At 42.2% G+C, this 21630-nt stretch overlaps 1 protein-coding gene across 1 annotated transcript in view; it reads left to right on the top strand.

The window, feature by feature from the left end:
• Positions 1-240: 240 nt before the first annotated feature.
• Positions 241-21630, top strand: part of TRPC5 (transient receptor potential cation channel subfamily C member 5) — a gene marked incomplete at both ends in the record, with an annotated part of 68288 nt that continues 46898 nt past the window's right edge. Inside the window, 2 exons of the mRNA XM_082323601.1 lie at positions 241-618; positions 16878-17399. Coding sequence (XP_082179727.1) covers positions 241-618; positions 16878-17399 — 900 coding nt within the window. The remainder of the gene's footprint in view (positions 619-16877; positions 17400-21630) is intronic.

The raw sequence follows: 21630 nt of genomic DNA, 5'->3' as shown, positions 1-21630 counted from the left end.
GCATACCTGAACAGTAGTGTAACCTTTATTTTTTCAAGTAGCCTTTTAACGTGGGGTTGCTCAGAGAGTGTTACAGACACTGTGTTGAGAATAAAACAGCTTAAAAAGGGATCAGAAGCTTTTACCGCGATGGACCTTTGGAAATTTGTCCCCTGCGAGGAACAGATAGGGGTTGCTTGTCTGTTTTGCCACTTATGCATGCTTCTTCTTCCCCCTTAGGTTGCCCGGTCACTATGAACAATGGCCCAGCTATACTACAAAAAGGTAAACTATTCACCGTACAGAGATCGGATCCCATTACAGATCGTGCGAGCGGAGGCAGAGCTCTCAGCGGAAGAGAAGGCCTACCTCAGCGCTGTGGAGAAGGGGGACTATGCCAGTGTGAAACATGCCTTGCAAGAGGCAGAGATCTACTACAACATCAACATTAACTGTATGGATCCTCTTGGTCGCAGTGCCCTTTTAATAGCCATAGAGAATGAAAATCTGGAGATCATGGAGTTGCTTTTGAGCCACAGCGTGTATGTGGGAGATGCTCTGCTGTATGCAATACGGAAAGAGGTGGTGGGAGCTGTGGAACTGCTGCTGAATTACAGGAAGCCGAGTGGTGAAAAACAGGTTAGTTGAGTGTTCCAGTTCAGTTTTAAGCTATTATCCTGCGTTAGTAAAGTGGTACTGCACAGAGAGGTGCTGTGCAGGAGTCATAAAACAAAGTCCTTAATGTAGGTCCATTGCTTTAAATGCCCAGGGTAGACGTGGGCAGTCCTGTTTGGATGATAACTTCCCAGTCTGAGCAAACATGTTCTGCCGGACTTAAATACTCAGCATTTTCAATTTCACTCAGTGTTCTTTTCAGTCTTACAGTGTTTGTGAGCAGGCTGATTTATAGGTTGATTTATAGATGTGCACTTTGTAAAGGAATTTGGGGCTGTCTGAAGTTATATTACAATCTATAAATATGAAGTATAGCCATGCTGTTGTACTGATATTAAGTGGAATTGCTTTTCATAAGTAAATCCTGAAAACGCACAAGCTTATAAATAACTGTAAGTAAGCAAAGAGTCTGCTAGGTTTCAGTACTTAGCCATAGTACAGACATATCATCTTGGTCTCCATCTCCAGAGAGCTCTAGTTCAGAAATGCTGAGGCAGTACATAACGTTACAGCATGAGCTAAGCTGCTATATATCTGAGCAATGAACTACTGTGACTTGTAGGAAGGATCCTTAGTTACCAAGCCATCAGTAAATTACATAAGGATCTTTGTGAAAAGCCACAAAGTCTGAATCCTGTCACTTCAAGTGTCACGTATCGCACTGTCCCGAACTTTTTCTTTTCTTTTTTGCTTCTTTTCATTTGCAAGTACTACTGCCAATAACTAGAATAATTTATGTACATTACTGTCCACTGACAATTTTTGCATGTTCACTGCTTAGAGAGGAACATTCAAAACTTGGATAATCCTTATATGTCAAGCCTCATTTTGAAGTCTACTTGAACACATCCCTCTGTGTGTGAAAGAAGAAAATGATTAATAGCAGTCAATCATAGAAGGAAATGTTTTCAGTGGCTAGGCCCCTTAGTACATAGGTTTTCAATAGTAATTTTATGTAGCCAAAGCAAACAATAAGGATCAACCCTGACAACATTCAAGTGCTCAGCTTAATACTAAGCTAAAACGGCAGCATTCTGTATGCTGTCGCAATGTGATTCTAATGTGTGGTTTAAGCACTAGAGAGATGAAGAATCTCTTCTATCAGACCTAAAAACTGAAATGTTAGTACTAGGTTTTAGTCTGACAAAATATAAGTAGCAAAATACGGACCACAGATGGAGAATGAGCCTTTTTTTTTTCTTGGTCTTCTAGAAAGTTTGACCATCCTATAGGCCAACAGGACAGAAAGTAGCATAAAAGAAAATTTTTTTTCAGTAGCACGAGGAACTGCCAGAAATTATTGCAGGTTAATGACAAGTGTTCCTGAAATGTCATGGAAAGCAAGTGATGGAATTCATGTGGACTTCTGTAAGATCTCTTGAATACCAAAACTTGGGTCCACTCAAATTCACGGCCTTGCTGGCTTAACTGGACAGAGAGAGGTCCATGAAATAAGGTTGGTTTATTACAGCTGAAATTCAGCTCCAGCGTCTCTAGTTCAGTGATAGATTTCATAGTAGCTCTGTTGCATTTTTCTGTATCTCTATGCCAGTGTGCAGCTATTCTTCTGTAGCTAGGTTTGTATCTGCTGTGAAGTTTACAACTTGAAGGAGAACATGTGTGGGAGAAGAGATGCAGTGCCAGTTTCAGCTTTATTTACAAGGTTTGTTACAAGACCAGATTTCATCAGTATGTTTTAGACTAGTACTGGCTTGATGCAAGATCCTATGTACAAACTAGGATTAACTTCCCTGGCTGTGGTCCAGGCTCTTCTGTAGACTGCAGGAGGTTTTGGCTGGTAGAGGGCTGCAGGAGTGGACTTCCATTTCAGCAGTTTCACTGATTGTTCATGCAGTGATGGTAATTAACATTTATTTCATGTATAGTGATATAACATTAAATGGAAAGAAGTGCTTAGTTAAGCAAAGTTGGGACAAAGTTGGTTAGCTTGTCAAATCCCAAAGCTGATGTATAGGAGGGGTTTCTGAACACAAGTACCTGATGCTACTTCCACAGCAGTATCGATATACCTTCAGTAATTATCTTTGCTGGATGCTTTCTGAGAAAGTCCTTTGGGAATCCCACCCGTAATTGCTTTCACAAAAAGCACCTGATAAATCAGATTAGCACAGCTTTGTCCTGATCAGCTACTTATATGTTCTAAAACATATAGAAAACCTGCTTTTTTGGTTGAGTAGTAACAAAAATTCACACTTCCTGGAACGGTTTCTGTCTGGCTGAGAAATTTGTAAGATAGTGTCACAGCACATCTTATATATAAGGTTTACTATAATCTATTCATTAAATGTACACAAGGTTCAGTTTGCCTGAACAAACCTGTGTGAAGGCCGCTCCTTGACTCACGTGTAGCAGCCTGTTTCCAGTTGGGGGCTGTCTGTCTTTGTGCACTCCAGGCAAAGGTGCAGAAGCAGCATTTTCTGATTCCTCTCTCTTAAACGTTCAGTACACTGCCTTCATTCATCTGAGTCTGGGGTCTGTGAAAACCTGTTAGTTCCCATTTTCCTGCTGCCTGCCTCTGCGAGGTTATTATTTGACTCTGTACCAAAGTCTTGTTTCTCTGACTGCCAGGCATGAAGAGCTGTTCCTATTTGCATCTGTTCACGTCAGCTCAGTTAATTGTTGTCTTTGCATCTCAAAAGCAGCTGAGTAGCATCATTCAGCGTAATCAGTTTTATGGGCACGTATCTTCGCTCATTCCCACAACCTTATCATTGTACCACAACCCTGACCAAAAACATCACAGGTTGCATTATGCCAGCCCCTTGTGGGGTTACCGTGACTATATCTAGTTAGCGAAAGATAGACCCAAAGCAGGGTGGAAAGCCATGGCCCCTTACAGACTTGACCTGCAAAGCAGTTTCACTCACCAGCCACAGAGTCTCTAAAAGGTGACGTGTCCTGGGCGCTCCATACCTGTCTCGAGAGCTGCCTGAGGGGAAGAGCTCTGCTTTTCTCCTGTACGATGACCTTTCCAGGGAGCAGAAGTAAAAAAAACTTTCAAATATAAGAAGTGACCTTTGTTGTGTTCCTTATGTAAGAGAATTAGGGTCTCATACACGATGTAAGAGACAGGGAGAAATGGATGAAGAGATTGGGCAGCAGGGATGCTCGTGTCCTGGTACTAAGTGAACGCAGGCAGTCATTATTCTGCAAACCTTTGCTAGACTGCTGTTTAAGCACCGATTACTGAAAATACCATGACAATGGCAGGGGTAAGTCATAGCCAGTAACTATAACAACACGCTTCTCCCGCACTGCAGCCGCGCGTCTAAGGGGTGTCTCGGAAGAGGAAGAAATTACTCTGTTGACACGTGGAGCGTATGAGAGCCGGGAGCATGAACCACCTCTCTCTAAAGGCTGCTACAAAGCACATGATAGATGAGTGTGTGGAACAGCGATATGTTCAAGTAAATGTATTTCCTTTTAGGTTTACCTCCAAGCAAGGTTCACGGGCTATTTTAAGAACTTAACATTTCTCCTCAAATCTGTTCTGTCCGGTCTTGACAACTTACAGCCACGGCTTTGTGTACTGCTCTGTGAGTCTCTTGATAAAGCTGGGGAGAAGACTTCACCAATTACAGCCAGAATAACTCTGTGGCTAATAAAGTTACAGCTGTTTTGAAAGATACTGTCACCTGTGGGAGATTCTGGGTTCAGTGAGAGAGTCATCATGGTGCAAGCGTCTTACTTCTGCTACCATGGGAAGACCATAGAGGTGCGCTGGTGTGCTTCACTCCCAGCAAAGAGTAAAGCCCAGGCTTTAAAGCACCCATTCTCTTCAGATCAGAGCTAACCTCTCCTAGAGGTTAAAAAACTAGAGGTTTAAAAACTAGAGTTTTTCTAGTTCTGTGATTTTTGTAAGTTCACTTGTTATTTCCAAATGTTACGTAATTTACTGCAATTAATCCTCTGAGCTTTTTTTTTTAAACCATAGTTGCTTTGGCCAGTCACTCTGTATTGCTGACTGGTCACTTAACTTGTAGGATAGTTTGTTTTTCCCCAAATAGAAGACAGACATTTGGAAAGCAAGCAGCCTATTCATGAATATTAAGAGGAACAACAAAACAAACTAATATTCATGGAACCTGGAGGGTATGCAAGTGTTGCTTTTCCTGCGGAGATTTGCAGTCAGTGAATATGTATTCTCCAGGAAATAAAAGTGAGCCTAATCTGGTGCTTTGATGGTTATTGTTTGCTTTACAGGACAGTGAAGAGGCTGATATTGTACTGCATAGTGGCAGAAGAGCAGTTTACGTGCACTGCAGACTGCTTGGCATGGCAATCTGTACTCAGGTCTTCCACACGATGAGGGTCGTGTTATTTCAATAAGATGACAATATTGACTTTGGCCCAGGCTTATTGAATCAGGTGGCTCATCTCTTTTGGGGTAGGAATGTTAAACTGCAAAGTTGTCTGTGCACAGGACAGGTCCAATACATATAATGGCAAAACAAGACTTTTTGTACTATTCGATAGGTACGTGTCAAAGACAGAGATCTGGCTGGGGTTCTATGGGGTTGGAATTAACAGAGAACTTGAAATTACTTCTTCCATTTTTTTGATTCAGTACTATCGTAGGAGCAAGGGAATGTATATATGAAGCCTGTTGAACAAATGCTCTTTTCCAGTAAAATCTTGTGTCTCCCAGCCTATTTGATCTTTGAGTTTTGGCATTTTTTTTCCTAAAGGTCATATCAGAATTTTTTTTTACTATACAAACATGAATACAGTGGGTTATGTTTTCAGCCAGGCTGGAGTCTGCACCTGAACTGCACCAGCAAAGAGCAGGAAATACATGTCTGAAAATTCACATTTTCCTACATATTTGGTTCACTTTCAATTTATCATTAGTAATATTGTATTTCCAGACATTCTGAAGCCCACTGAAATCAGTACTAATTTTCCCTTTGACTCCAGACGAGGTCTTCAGGGGCATTTTCTTAATAGCCTCTTGTGTGAATTCTGTGAAGCAGTCCCGGTTCTCCACTAAACATGCATCCCAGCTCGCAGGGCAGCGCTCTCAGTTTGCACAGATCTCGCATCTTTTTTTGCCTTGCTACGGTGGATGTGTTTGCAGCGCATCAGACACGGTCTGTGCTGACTGCTGAGCCCTCCTTCCGTTCTTTAAGAAGCTGTAATCAGTCATCTGAATTACTACACGTTCACGGTGTAGCCATAAGCACCTTTACGGGTAGCTGTTTTCTTCACAACAATCAGAGCTGACATCAAATGTTTACATAAGGATGATACTAGCATCTCTCTGGTATCTGCCAAAATTAGCAATTTGCTCATGGCAGATGGCTCCGAATTAATCTGGTTCACAGATGGGACTACAAATGCAATTCCTCAATAATCAGGATAAAAAGAAAAGGGATCTCAGTATTTATGATTTGACAGTCCAAAGGCCTTCTGAATCAATGAGATCTCAACAGATACCTATCCATATGTCTTCCAAAAGAAGGAGCTTTACAGAAATAAACCCTGGAAGAATATGGTTGTGAAGAGGAAACTATAGAGAATAAAAGGCAAGTTTTCAGTCTTAGTTGCTAATCCTCAGATACCTGCTGGTGGAAGGTTACTGCAATTGATAGTATTAGCAAACTTAAAATTTGACCTCAAAAATCATCTTTCAGATGAGCTGGTGAGGGAAAATCTGCCTTAATCTTTGTGTAAATATCATAGATCAACAGCCTAGAGACCATCTTTTGTGAACCAGAAATTACATGTTGCATTAAATCACTTTATTCTTGCCCAAATCCACTAACTTTCTTGATACGACGTGGTTTAGCTTAATTTTCCTACTCACATAGGTTTCTTTGTCCTGTATGCAGAGTCCAGTGCAAAGTTTAGCTCTTACCACCAACAGCCCTTGATTTCTGCAGACTTGCTGATAGTTACTGGACGCACAAGCTCATTGCTAGCATTGTCAGCCCTGTGCTATCCCTGACAGGACTTTTTAAGTCAAAGGAAGCAGATCAGTTGTCAAACATCTCATGACATAAAAGCTGGACTCTGCAGGCAATTAGAAAGAGAAGAGTTTCAGAAGCAGCTGGTATTTCTCATGCCCTGGCCCTACTGTGGATCTGTCTCACCTGCAGGCAAAGTGCACAGAGGTACCCTGCAGCAGGACCAGAGGATCCGGGGCTTGTAGCTGTGAGAAAGGTTACCCTGTCCCCTTCAGTAAAAGGTTTATGTTTCTTTTAGAAGGGAAGGAGAGACTTGTGGACTTCGCAGCTAAAATTAAGCCTTGCAGCACTAGCTCCTAACCAGTAAGCTGAGGATGGATGTGGGGAGATCACTAACATACAGGCTGAACAAAGACGACTTGCTTATGTGGTGGTACAGATATTCTGGGTTTATGCACTGTCTTTTTCTGGAACACCATGGACAAGGCCGGTGCCAGCAAGCTGGAGCGTTACAAAGGTGTGAAGTACAGCAAAGTGACCAAAGCAAGCCCAAAGTGCAAGCAGGTCTGTGTAGCCCTTCTGCAGTATTAACCATTGCACACCAGCAGTATTTGTGTTCTTCCTGAAGTTTAAAAAGTTCAGCTCATTCGGGAAGGTGTTGCTGAAACCTGGGCATCTGTATCAAGCAAGTCTATAGGCATGACCTGTTCTCACTGAGCTCTTGCTATTGAGCACTGTAACCGAGAGGGTAATGGGCTGATTGGTATGACTCAGTACAGATGCTGTGCCCTTTGGTATGGCTCAAACCAGCCATTTTCATGTTAATATGAGAGGTCCAAAGTGAAAAGGGAAGGCTGAACCTGGTTAGATACACTCTGAGCAAGAGCAGGTTCTGAAGAATAGAAGCAGTTGAGAAAAACTGGCCACAAGTTCTCAGTATGAAAATATTTGAAAGGCGTAATAGGGAAGAAAGATTGTGTCTGAAAACAGAAAACTAGCTGTTACTGCTCCAAAGCCTAATGGCTCTGCTAGCATCCAAGCTTTTCATTATTATTATTGATGCAGTAATAATTCACAGCTATAGTTAACGTGCCTTTGACATTGGCGGCTGCCTTCGAAATGAATTCCATCTAATTAAACTAAACAACAGAGAAATCAAAGACCACTTCAGTTAATGATTACATTTAACTGGGAATTTCTTTCCTCTCTCCCCACTGCCTTCCACCCCAAATAATCTTAAATCTATGAGGAGGAGGTGTGAGGCAAAACGAAGAACTCGGGTGATATATTGCGTAGACCTAATGAGTAGCATTGAGGGTAGGGCTCGCAGGCTGCAGTGCCAGCTACCAGACATCTGACGGTGGCAAATAAGTCACTGGCTCCTTCTCCTGGGCCAACATAAAGTCTGTGATTAGTTCCTAGGAGAGCTGGCAGGGTCAGGCCAAGAACTGCATCACAGCATGCACAAACATGTCGTGCTTGTAATTTAACATATAGACAGGTGGAGAAGTCGGGAATGCGCTCTTATACGAGATGCTTCCCAGGGAATTATCTTTATTAATTTGTGGGAGTGATCTTAGCACTTGCCTGCATTCGGCACACTGTACAGTGTATTTTCAGTCAGGAGTGATGGAAGCATGGGATTCAGCTGTGTGGACTGCTTGTAACAAACTGTTTGTAGGGAAAAAAAGTCCTGTTCCCATTCCTACACAAGTAAACTTTTGGTCTTTCTACAGATCTGTTGATTAAGGTGTTAAGTTTCAAAAAAAACATATTTCATTACCTACCCAGCATCCACGAATGTGCCTAGTTTACTCACCACCCTTTGCTCATAAGCCCCAATGACAGCATTAGCTGCTCCCTTACATCAGCCCTCTGACATCACGCAAGACATGGTTTTGCCTCTGGTCTGTATGACTTCTGAAACCCAGAAGGGGCTTTTGACACGGCTCTCTAGCTTCACTGATACAAATACGCAGGAGAGTCTGCCTGGTGCAAGAGTTGCAACACATTTTCCAAGGGAAGCTTCTTTGTATGGGGAAATCGAACGCAACAAATTACAGGCTCCTCCGAAACAAAGCTCTGGGATCTACAAAGAACTGCAGGGCGGTTTAGTGGAAGTCCCCTAGTCTTTATCTGGCTGTTGAATAGAGCTGTGCTTGGGTTTGCAAAGTAGAATGGCACCTTTATGGCTTGTTTATCCCTGCGCTGGGCAGTCTTTTGGTGGCAACAAGGCGGGGGGCAGGAATCGAAAAGGCATTGACTGAGAACAATATTCTCCCTGCTCACCTCCGCATTGTTACAGCAAGGGAACGCTGTAATCCAAGGTCTGTGCTCTGTCATCGCCTTGGGAGAACACGGAAAACTGCTCAAGCCTGCAAGAGGCTCAGCATCATGTGCGCCGTTGGTACTTAATTCATGGCAGTGTGAGAGGGCTTGTGTGCTCCACTTAAAGACTCTTCAGGCAGGCAGATGATGAGTTAGAGGCAGTCTCTGAAGCATGAGGAGCATATCATTAGCTAGATGTTTTGAACTACCTAGCATGAGAAATAACAAAGGAAGTCACTGCCTAAGCAGTAATAAAGGAAGATCACAACCACACAGTTTTATTCTCATGAGAGACCCTGCCACCTGTCTAGATTATCATTTCTTTGCTATCACAAACTCTGGGGTCTTTTCAGAAGCCACAGTGTCTTCTTGGTTAGTCTAGTAACAATACCAAAAGCACAGCTTAATAGTCAAAATGGGGAGAAACGCAGCCTCCTGCTTTGTGAGCATCAAGATGTGTTTTGTGCAACATCACACAGCGCTGGGCTGGCACCAGATGCGGTCACTCGCTCCTGTCCGTGATGTTGTCTTATGATTGAATCTGATTATTTTCTTTTTTTTTTAAAGGAATGTGATTGAATAAGAGCACAACCCCACCTCTCCCAAGCAAAAAAGCCCTCCCTTTTCAAGCCCTGTTAGCAACGTTACTTCACCTAAACTTAATGAAACATCTCTCATCTGCACACAGTAATAAATTGCAGGAAATAGGGACATTTTATGTACAACGATGACATAAAAGGCTATAGATAGCATGATTATTAGGCTATATTAGCACATCTTGTCCTTGTTACCACTAAGAGCAGAAAATACAGAGACCAGATAAAATGAATTAAAAAGCTGGACAACTCTTCCCTCCCAGAATAAATCCTGGAAAATATTAGAAAAAGAGTAGCCATAATAAAACAAAGATTACCTTGAACACAGAGCCTGCAGGTTTCCAGCTAATGATGGACTGTCTTTGTATCAGCATGCTTGGGGTGAGGGGAAAGCTTATCCATAAAATGAAAAAATACCTAAGGTGCAACAACATTCCAAGGCCTTTAGTGTCATTAAGAAATTTGCAGGACTGGATTAAGTAAGCTCTTTAACAAAATTAATTTCCAAACTTAAAAACAACATTAAAAATCGTTGTGGTTTAGGTTTTTTTTTTCCCCTACCCAAAACAGCTGCTCCTATCACAGAGTAACTCTTACAATGGTCGTGAAGAAAGGTAAAAAAATGAACCAACAGCATTTTGTGTTTCCAGATGGGGAAAAAAACCCAGCTTCAGGCATGTATGCCTATCCAAACTTCAGTAGACAATTCAATCTACTCTCATGTCAGGAATACTAGACTTACATCTGAGTTGGTATCAGAGGGTCTCAGGAAACAAATCTAGCAAGCAGCCAGGGCATCTCTGCCTTTTTGGCAAGGCTTTGATAGATCCATAACATGCTGTGAGCCAGGTGCTGATACTACTTATGCCACTTTTTCTCTAGCGGCTTCATTCATGTCTGGATTTGCAACAGTCCCGAACTTTCGTCCCCCGTTTGTTTTAACTGGACAAGTGTCATTATTCAGCTAGCCCCAGGCTATGTAAGCGTATGATAAAACCAAGATTCGTTTGATAGTTGGTCATATCATAGAGATAACATGACATAACATGTACATTGTGACTACGATGAACTTCTCAGCCATTCTTACACACATGAGAAGTCATAACCAGGAGAGGGTGCAATTGCTCATGGCACAACACTGGTCTTATTTCTCCAAGCAACCGTAGGCACTCACTAGCCCCTCTTCCTGCTAGATTCAGTAGTTCGTAGCTGGAGCAAGACGCAGGAATTCAGGGCAAAGCAGACCTCAAGACTGCACTTCATTTAAATAGAAGAGGTTTCAAACACAAGCTAACTCTTTAACAGTGTCCCTCTGTGACTCGGAGAATAAACTCCACACTGACTGCACTCTTTCTTCATTTCATCATCAAGTGCCTCGCCTTATTTCCTCCACCCGCATCAGAAAGGGAGAGCGGCTTAGAGGAGAGAGTGCTCTGTCTGCAATAAGTTGCCATAGGCCATTTAAATGCATATTTGCAAAATCCTTTCCTTCTGAAGGCTTCGCTCTGGATTCCTCTCTTTTAATCCCCAACAAAAGAGAAGTTATTATGTAGCATCGACTACAAATGGTGACATCTTTTGACAATCTTTCTGGCTGTGCTGCATTTCCTAAACACATGGCTGAACATAACAAGCTCTGATGCAGTTCTGCCACTGTCAAATGCACTAGGTTTCAGTTTAGCTCTGAAAACTAATCCCTTGTTCTAACCCCCATTTTTAAACACATGGATAAGAAGCCAAATTAAAACTTGAAGAATCTAGAGCAGATATATATGGATTGACATATTTTGCTTTTGTTTATTGGTTGCGGAGAAAGAAGTTTGCTTATACAAGTATCACAAATCTAATTTTTCACATTATTTCAGTAGTAATGCGTTATATCATGCTATTTTTTATTCAAAGATACCTATTTCAGTGTTACTATGTACCATCTAGTAACCTAGTATCAGCATTTGGCTTGCTACAAGGCACTAAAACGTACTGATTTTCTCTGTTTTGCAGTATCAGTCTGAGGGGCAGAGATTTTATTTGGCCTTAGAGGCATGTAAGTCACTGTGCAGATTTTAGACCAGGAAGAGCCTTTTCTGCAGCTGGATATTCTGGGACAGCTGTACTGAAATCACTGGAATACTTCAATAACAACAGCAGAGCTTGCCCAAAAGTAGATCTACAACCACATGTGCTTTATGCCAGAGTTATGAACTTGTTCATAACCAGTACAAAAGCCCTTAAAGTACCTTACTTTTTTGTTATCAGTTTGTCTTGTTCATTATATTTCATTAACCTAATTACATAATTTCATTCAATGAATTGCTCTTTAGAGAAAAAAAACAACCTCCCTATTAATATAGATACTGTCATCACTCTGATACAAGATGTCTCTCAAGGCATCTCTGATTAAGATATTCAGTTACTGAAAGTGGCACCACCGCATCACCTAAAATGAATGCTTAAATTTATAGAAGCATGTAACATTTTTCTAGAGTCCCACATAAAGAAACAAATGGCCATGGGGCTCTGTCAATGAAAGAGTTTGTTTATGGGTTTAGGCAAGGAGCAGGATTCAGTTGGTCATGCCAGGCACAATATGTATTTTTTTCAAGACCCTTTTGCTGGCAACATGGCTGATCTGCAGTCTAGCAACACTGACTCCGTCTCTCATTCTCTATTTATAGAGCTGCAGCTAGAAGTACCACAGGACTGCGATTCTGAACAAAATCACAGTCACTGCTAAAGCTCCTTTGACCACTAAGCCTTGCGCTAAATTGATGTAGTACAAAATCTTCTTTTTAGAATGACAGAAATTAGCTGTGCCTGTTACCATGCTTGTGGCTGGCATATGCACTTCCCCCATAGGGCTGCATGCAGAAAAACAGACTAGAAATAGGAAATCCTTGCTCAACAAGTTACCCAAGCTTCCATTTCTAAGTATTACATTTGAAGTTTTCCAGTTGCATGAGTTTGTTTTGTTTAGTACAACATTGTTTTGGCAGCTGGAAAAATCTTTTATCACATATAGTTGTATCAGAAAGTTATGCAAGCTGAAAATAATGCAGGTTAATATATTCACAGTTTGTCATGGTTTTACTTACAATTTATTACACCGGTCCAGGTGAGGTGCTAGTTTATGGAATGGGGATGGCTTGAAATGTGGCAATTGCACCTGTAACAGGTAAAAGTATTAGTTATTTTCAAACAAAAGTGGCAGCATTCTCAGTGCCAGACAGGATGCAGATTTAGATCATCTCTGACCCAAGAAGCTTACAATTAGAGATTAACGAAACTAAGAAAGTAAAGGATTTTGTGGTTAGGCTTTGCTTCACTTTCTACATACTCCCTTTTCAGTTCAGGTCTGAAGCACGGAAGGGTTATCTGGGGAGACTGCAGCTGTGAGCACCAGTAAAGGGGAACACTGAGGAGAGACCTGAACATGAAGGGAGAGTGGTGTCTGGTAGGGTTACCAGACCATGATCAGGAGGACTGTCAATGTAGAGGGGCAGAAAAGCATAAGACGCAGGGATAGAAATGGAAAACCACCCCCAAACAGTCATTAGACAGAGCCAGGCTCTTTCCTCAGAGTTCAAGATTTTGCACTTGACTGGCAGGTTCCTTTGCTGCAGAACAGGTTGTTGTTTTTTTTTTCACCTAGTTGTCCTTTTTTATATGCACAGATAGATGACAGATGCTGTAGAAATACTACAGCTTGCTTTGAAATCTTCTGGTGTTTAAACCTGGATATTAGTTTCCACGGTCCGTAAAAGGCAAAAGATGCATTCATATTAGTCTTGTAGCTTGGCTGAGGAGCATGCTTTCGAGGTGTATCTCCTTCACCTCCCCCTTTGCTGCTCTTTGGCTGACTTCGCTGAGCAGTCTCAGAGCCCTTGAGCTGGATTGCTTTTACACAACACTAAACCAGAGATCGTGCGCCAGGGGCACTCAGATACCAGACTAGATTAAGTCCAAAGTAAAACTCCTAAGAAACCTACAACAAGGCCATCGGCTCTTCAGTACCTGGGTTGGTTTTTTTTCGCTCCGTGGTTTCACTCCTCTTACACTGTACTAGTTACTAACATAAGCGGAGATTCCTGCTCTTCCTATCCAGAGCTTCTTTCCAGCAGCGCACTATTTACTGGAAAACACTTGTTTTTCCATTCAGAGGAGAGCTTAGTTATACTGAACAGTGCTTTTATGAGCTAATCCTCCATTTTCTTCTCTTCTAATGAATTAAGTTGTTTCTCCCCCTGCCTTTGAAAATAAAAGAGATTTTTCACTCACTGCAGTATTGTTCAGAGAAGCGGTGGTACAGTGGTAAGCAGCCTATGTTTATGAGGATTAAGTCTAGAAAGATGGTAACAAGCATTCAATCACTCGTTGTTAATGGTAGCATGAATTTCTCAAGCAAACATTACCAAGATGAAATATGGACAAGGCACATGCTCCTATGCAAGTAGTGACAATAAGGTTCTGAAGGACTCAGCTTAACAACTTGTGTCAGGTGATGAGGTTAATGGAAAAGAATTTGTTATTCAGGTCACTTAATGAAAATAACCTTGGAAGAGCTTAGCAGAGCCCTTGGGGTGGAATAATTTATTCCTCTTCTGCTTCCATCACTGTAGGTTAACCCAAGACATAGAAGAAGCTGATCTAAACATGAACTCAACCTGTCAGAGTAGTGCAGGAGGAACATCAGCAATTACGATGCGTTGTTGTAATCTTTGCTGCCCCTTCAGTGATAATACGTAGAACACAGCCTTCAGAGCAAAGGCTTGCTTTGCATAGCCTTGTTGTTAAAACAAGACAGTTTTTTTGTTAAGATGCAGGTTATCGAAACGCTATGCAAGAAGGCAACAAAAATATTCACCACAAGACATGTAATTTTTAGCCAATGCATGGTCTTTGGATCAGCCAGGCATAGAAAAGAGAGAGGCCACAGCAGCCATCATTCATGCTATTCCCATTCTGTGTTTCGGTGGTTTGTCTTGCTGCTTAGCTATAATCAGAAATAAGCTTCAGCTCCTGTGATTTGAGGCCTTAGACTGATCTGCTTCCAGACCCCAGGGAGCCTCTATGTCTCTGCACCACCATTTTGCTTCTTATCCCTTAATTAAACGTGCTGCATGCTGCCTGGGAAAACATGACTTCATACAGCAGCTGCCCGAGTGCTCCATTTTTGGGGTGAGGGCTTGTGATACGAGCCAGAATAAGGGATGGGACATGTCTTGATAGATACCTCCGATTTGATCCCAAACCTTAGGACAACCATTTTGAGAGCCCTAGATCCAGATTTAGAAAACCTCAGGAGTAGACAGAAGCAGACAAGATTAGCACTATCCCCACCTGTAACATTACTACCTTGTCTGCAAGTGCCCATTTCATATTCTGAGCAACATGAATACCTCATCTGTGTAAAGCTGAAAATCCTTTTCACAGCCCTGGGTACCATAACTTCCATATAGAAAAACAAGATTAAACTTGACAGTAATAGGAGTGATAAAGGGGGAAAGCGTTCCTCCTTTGAGGCAGAAGCTGCGAATACAGCAGCCAGTGACTGACTGAAAAAGGAGGGGAAAAGATAAATGCAGTTATTCAAGCATCAGGGCTTTTAAAAAAATGCATCTAAGAGAGAGAAAAAAGAAAAACCCGCACCCTTCTCTTGACATTTAACAAACTACCTACACAAGCTAAGCAAAGGAAAAGAAAGTCAAAGACCTTACAAAGAGAGCTGCTTTCAGCTGTTCGTTACTAGATATCTTAAAATACATTTATCCAACCTTGCTAAGAGACACCAAGCCCTCCACGACCCAGAGCAAATCCTCACTACTGTTCTCTCTCCTTCCCAATGAGCCGTATTTATAGGCTCCCTCCTGGCTGCCTTTGTAGGGACCAGCCTTGTTAGCAAAGCCTCTTTACACCTGTGTGTCTGTCTGTAGGCTGCCAGAGATTTAACTCCTCATGTGCTGCATCCAGGGTAGCAGACTTGTATTATTCCCCAGACTACCTCTAGCCACCCAGTGAGCCCTGCTCCAGTAAGTGACCTTCCATCTCCGTGTGCTGCCGATCTTTGGGCGTGTTGTGTATTGTGAACGGGCTCTGTCCTGCTGTCGGCTGGGTTATGTAGAGGTTTATCAATCGGCTCCAGCCCAGGTCTTTAGCTCTTTAGTGCTATAGAGGCATTTAACTCCCAGGGAACTCGGGTTCAGTGGTTAGAGGTACACCGTCTCACAACCAGGCTTAGGTACATCCTACAGAAGGATTTCTAACTGGTTACTTCACGCTACTTTATCGCCGCTTTACTTTTGGATTTTTACAGACTGAGTAATGTTTCCTGTCATTAGGACTCTGACAATAGTTTCTCTGAAACGCCTTTGACATTTGCAAGGGGAAGCAGGCCTACTGTTCACCAAAACCAGCAATCACCCCTTGCGCAGTAGGATGCCAACTGCCAGGGCAAGAGTGGTGGGCACACAAAGTACAGTATGCTTGAGTAATGATTAACACACAACAAAGAGAGCTGCCTGTGCTGCAAATGGAAACACACTGCGTGCTTGGGATGTAAGAGCATTTTGGTCTAATTTTGCACTCTGCATATAGTAATAAGACACAACAGGGTGTGCATTAAGCTCATCTTTTGAGAAGTGCAACAGTAGCTGAATAATGCACACCCTGGAGTGTCGTCTTTGTAGTGGACTATGGCTCATTAATTTTACATTTAAATTTTTTCAAACCCATTAAAAAAAACAACAAATCTATTCTGAGGGCAGTTATGCAATGTATCCTTCCACTGAAAAGTATTTTCAAATAAAAACAGTAGGGAAAAGGTGAGGAAGAGCTTTGCTCAACTGCAGACCAGTGTTTGGTTTGGTTTGTGTAGGGCCTGCTACGAGCAGGTTCTTGGCCTGCTAATGCAGATATATAATGCAAATAATGATAGTTATGGAAATCTACTCAGCGTTCACTCTTTTCTAGACTTCTCTTTCTTTTTGTGTAACTACCGGGGCCTTTTGTCTTCCTTTTTTCCCTACAAAAGTCCGCCTTTCGGTATATGAACCAATACCCATTTCAGAACAGGTTCATGTATAAAGCATTGAGATGGGGACGGGACTGACTGTTACACCAGACTGGGAACTGAACGGTCACAGGTTCCTGCTCGGGAGGCAGACAGGCACGATTTGGGGGAAGACAGTTTTGCCAGAATAGCAGTGTGTGTGTGTGTGTGTGTGTGTATGTGTGCATGGATTCAATAGGATTTAAAGAACAGAGGGTGTTACAAAAACTCTGTTTTGTTATGACATCACTTCAAAAGTATGAAGGAGGGACATCTGATTTCTGCTGTTCCACATGAAATATGACCATGGTTTATCCCTTTATGTAGGTTCCAACCCTGATGATGGACACCCAGTTTTCAGAATTCACTCCAGATATCACCCCAATAATGCTGGCGGCTCACACCAACAACTACGAAATCATCAAACTGCTTGTCCAAAGACGGGTAACAATTCCACGCCCACACCAGATCAGATGCAACTGTGTGGAATGTGTCTCCAGTTCGGAGGTGGACAGCCTGAGGCATTCCAGGTCAAGGCTGAACATCTACAAAGCCTTAGCCAGCCCTTCGTTGATTGCCTTATCAAGCGAGGACCCCATCTTGACGGCCTTCCGACTGGGCTGGGAGCTGAAGGAGCTCAGCAAAGTGGAAAATGAGTTCAAGGCTGAATATGAAGAGCTTTCACAGCAGTGCAAACGTTTTGCTAAGGACCTTTTGGATCAAGCACGGAGTTCCCGAGAATTGGAGATCATTCTCAATCACAGAGATGATCAAAGCGAAGAGCTGGATCCCCAGAAATGTCATGATTTGGCAAAGCTAAAGGTAGCAATAAAGTATCACCAGAAAGAGGTAAGAGTCATCTGAACGCGAAGGTGTGTGAAGGCTTCATGCATTGGGTAAAATGATTCCTTTCTCTGGTCTCCATGGGTTTGTTCAGGGTTGCTAGCCGAGAGCCAGCAGGGGTGAGTTTGGACTGAGTGGGGACCCATGTGCAGATGGGTTAGTCGCAAACCAGGAGGTCAGTGCACCTTGGTGACAGCGTGAATCTGATGACAGTTGAGGGCAACAGGACTGGGACTTGCTGCAGTGGGTTATGGCTTCTATGGCACCACTACTTTCTGTTTCAAAGATATGTGAATCCCACTTCATTGTAACCCTGCAAAGAACAGCCTTCAGAGATTTCCAGATTTGTTAGCTCTGAAAGCTTTTCCCAGTAGCGGCTTTTATACAGGAACCAAAAGCTAGAAGGGGTTGCCTAGCTCATGAAGGTCCTGACTGCAGGAAATAATATAATATACAATTCACTTCCTCCAGCCACCAGACACTTCCTAGCATCCATTCAACACTAACTCAGAGGGACAGAGAAACAACAGCAGCAAAAGAGAGCAGGAGAGATCAAGAGCACTCTCACTGTCCCAGGTCTCCATGTCACCAGCAGTTTTGTTAGGTGAAAATGCTCATGTGATGCTAGGAAGTGGATCACGTCATGCAAATACTTCTTCACACCTGAGACAGCTCAGGTTGATTCTTGCTCCTTGATTCATCTGTGTTTTAGGAACTGAGAAGCAATTCCCAGAAATTCAAACTCCTGCCCATAGTACCAGAAAGGAAAGACGTACTTCAGCTAAAGGGCACAGAGCCTTTCAGAAGCCCTGCAAATCCAGAGATTTATAAGTTGATTCAATAAAGGCCACGAACCCAAGGAGAATGCTGACAACAGTTTCATTAGTTGGCTCTGGATTTTCTTTCGCTTTCCAAACCTGGACAGAATTTAGTAGGTAATATATTACTGTTGGCCAGTGATGTTCCAGGTTATCTGAAGGAGGAATTTAGCTTGCTGGGTTGAGGAACTGAATTGCAATTCTATTACATTTTTCTGTGTCCAGAGGGTGACAGGAGTGGCGGGAAAGCCTGCCACATTCCTCTCTTCACTGTCTTCCCCACATTTGATGCTTTGTTTTATGCATTGACCCAGATGAAGACAGCCTGATATAATACAGTCCACCTCCCTTAATGGTTGCTCATGTCATCCGAGGTGCTCATGTCAAGAAGTGAAAGATGCAGATTTTCCTTTCTTCCCTTTGGTCTGTTACGCCTCCCAGGTACCAGCCGCTTGATGCAACAGGCTGGAGCTGAAGCCTCAAGCTTTCTGGGATCTAGCACATGGTCACTTACTGCTCTTACTGGGCTTCTCCAGTGAAGTGTCAGGCTCACTGGCCTGCATGTGTTACTCTAGCTGACAGGGCTAGGTAACACCGTAAGTGCTTTAGGGACACAAACAAGTAATAAAGAATTAGTCTGGAGAAGGGTAATACCGTGTAGCAGGTCAAATGTTCCTTGAATCTAAGAAGGGCCAGAAACTCTGGTTTTTTTACTGGCCTGATAGCCACAGACGCTGCACCTCCATACACCCTTCGGCAGCCAGGATACCACTGGCACTGCTGTGTGTAGATCACTGCTGATTTTGATGTCTTGTCACAGTTCAGGCTCACTGTTGACATCCAAGCATAAGTCTATGGCTGCCCTTATCTTGGGTTCACATTAAGAAACTGCAAGTCTGAAGGAGTTCACTGTATTTGAAATGTAGAGCTGAAAAGTCCTGAAGCTCTTTTATTTTAAAGTAACAAATTTTTAATCTTTGCTTGCTTGCTTGACAGTTTTTATCTCTTTTTTAGGCATATTTGACTGAATTCCAAGCATATGGACAAATTCCATGTTTTGTGACATATTCATGACAGTTCCAGCATATAAATGATAGCAAATACGCTCTGTGTTGCCAGTTAAAGTCAGTGCTGTTTCCAGGTAGAATACTGGTGGGCAGGAGCAGAATGAATGAGTTTGGGAAACCAGCGCTACTGAACCCCCTCATCCTACCTGGTTATTCACAAATACCTGATGCATCCTGCAGGACGGTGTTTGTATGCAACAAAATACTGCAGGGGTTTTCTTATCATGATCGTTAGTCCAATACAAAACACCAAGCAAGATACAAATGTCACTGCCAGCTTCTGAAAAAAAAGAGTAGGAACATTTGTCAGGGAGACACTGAGAAATGCCTTTTAATCATGATTGAAGAGTATCAGACTGAGAGAATTTTTGTGGGGGGCAGGAAGGAAAATAGAAACCAGTTTGGTTTTGTGAAAGACGGTTCTGCAGAGAGAAACAGCAGACTTTTTAAAAGTAGATCTTGTTCTGCTGAAGCTTTTTATGTCTTAACATTACATGGGATTGGATTGCATGGAGAAGCTTTTTATATCTTAATGCTGACGAAGTCACAAGTCAAATCTCTCATAGCCTAAGATGACAATCCAATGTGGACCTTAGTTATTTTCTGGGGCTATAAATTATTACCGCAGTTGTTAGTTCTTTATATTCAGCATAAAGAATGTGTAATCTCACATTGATTTTGGACTAATTGCTAGACAAATTTCCTGCAGCTTTTTTCTTTTTGAGTGAAATAAACCTCAAAATTTTCCCCAAAATACGAAATGATTCCATTGCAGCTTAATCGGGCAGACATATTCAAGATTCTTTGTAGAGAAGTTGTTAAGAGGGAATTGGTAAAGAGATCATTGCCTTTGGATGGAGGGGCAGTACTGTGTGTTTTGTGTAGGGAGTAGATCTTAAAGTTTCTTTTTCTTTGTACTAGCGTAAGTGATCTGGGAATTCAAGAGTACTCTGCGCCAGACGCATTATTCAGTCGTCTTCTCTCCAAGGCATTTCAGACGAACACACCGTGCCTTTTTCGCCCCCCCCCCCCATTGCACTCCCATACTGAAGAGTAGGTGCTGGCTTGTTCCAGGTACAGCATTCAAATTTGTAGTGCAGGTTGATGATCTCTGAACATACAGGACTGAAAAAAATCCCGATGGGAAAAGCTAGACATCTACAGGCAGTTCTTGCTCCAAACTGGGCCCTTGGAGGAGAGCTTTTTAAAGCTAGTTAGGCTGCTAAATATGCAGGTAAGTAGGCAATAAGTTTTTAAACAGAGTATAATCTGGTTAAGTAAGTGCCTAAATCCTGTTGGAGATTAGAGACTTATCTTGCTGAGGCATTTTGAAATTCCACTGTGGAATTAGCTGCATCTTTTGGCACCTAGCTACTGGAGAAAAATCTGATTTTGTACATTAAGTTTTTGCAGACAATTAGCAATCATCAGCCCCACCATGGACACAAATCCCTGTTCCCTGCACTGAATCCAGTAAACATACTCATGGTATACACAACTTCATCTTTTGATCTGGCCTGAGTGCCTCAGTCTTCACAGTGAGCAACCTGACGAGGGCTGGATTAGCGAGGGGAACCACTTCAGTTCAGTCCTACCTCCAGAGAAATACTGGCCTCATCACAAAGGCTCCACCTCAGTCTGTATCCTCAGGTAAATCCCACTGCCACTGCATTTCTGCCTCATGACACGGATACAGGTTTCATCTTTACAAGGGTAGAAAAATCTCCCATTCTTTTTTTTTTTTTTCCCAACAAAAAAGCCGGGGAGGTACAAGTTTTGATTTCTCCCAAACATTACATGTGTTAAGTATTTTATAAACTGACAAATGTGTCGCTCATGAGGAAGAAGACCTTTTTCCTTTGGAGGAGGGCCAAAACAATGGAGAAGAAATTTCTTGCTTTTTGTGTTTGTTTTTAATAAGCCCATATATCCTAGAAGGTAAATTACTGTTTACACAGAAGGAAAAATTTCAATTATACAGGAAAGATTAAAATGTGCCCTAAGGTAGCTTTATAGTATATTTTATGGTAGTAAATGTTAAAACCATGCTGTGCAATGTTCACAAGCTCCTTCTCCATCTCATCTTAAGTCTAGAATGGTTGTGTCCTCAGTTTCAAATTACAAAAGGGCCCTGATCATTTCTTTAGAAGACAGGAAGGATTTAATAGATGTGATTGCTTTTTGCATGGCAGTCAAATATTAGAAATATTAGAAAATATCTAAAATATTAGAAAAAAATGAGGACAGCTCCAGTATACTGCAAAACACGATGAGTTAGATCCAGCACAGACACGTCAGCTTTCTCAGTCCACTTTCAAAAGAAATTATTTTCATAGGATCACATGAATTCAT

Source organism: Platalea leucorodia (genome assembly GCF_965183815.1).
Source record: "Platalea leucorodia genome assembly, chromosome: 10".
NCBI lineage: Eukaryota > Metazoa > Chordata > Aves > Pelecaniformes > Threskiornithidae > Platalea > Platalea leucorodia.
This window is presented reverse-complemented; position numbering and strand designations above follow the sequence as displayed.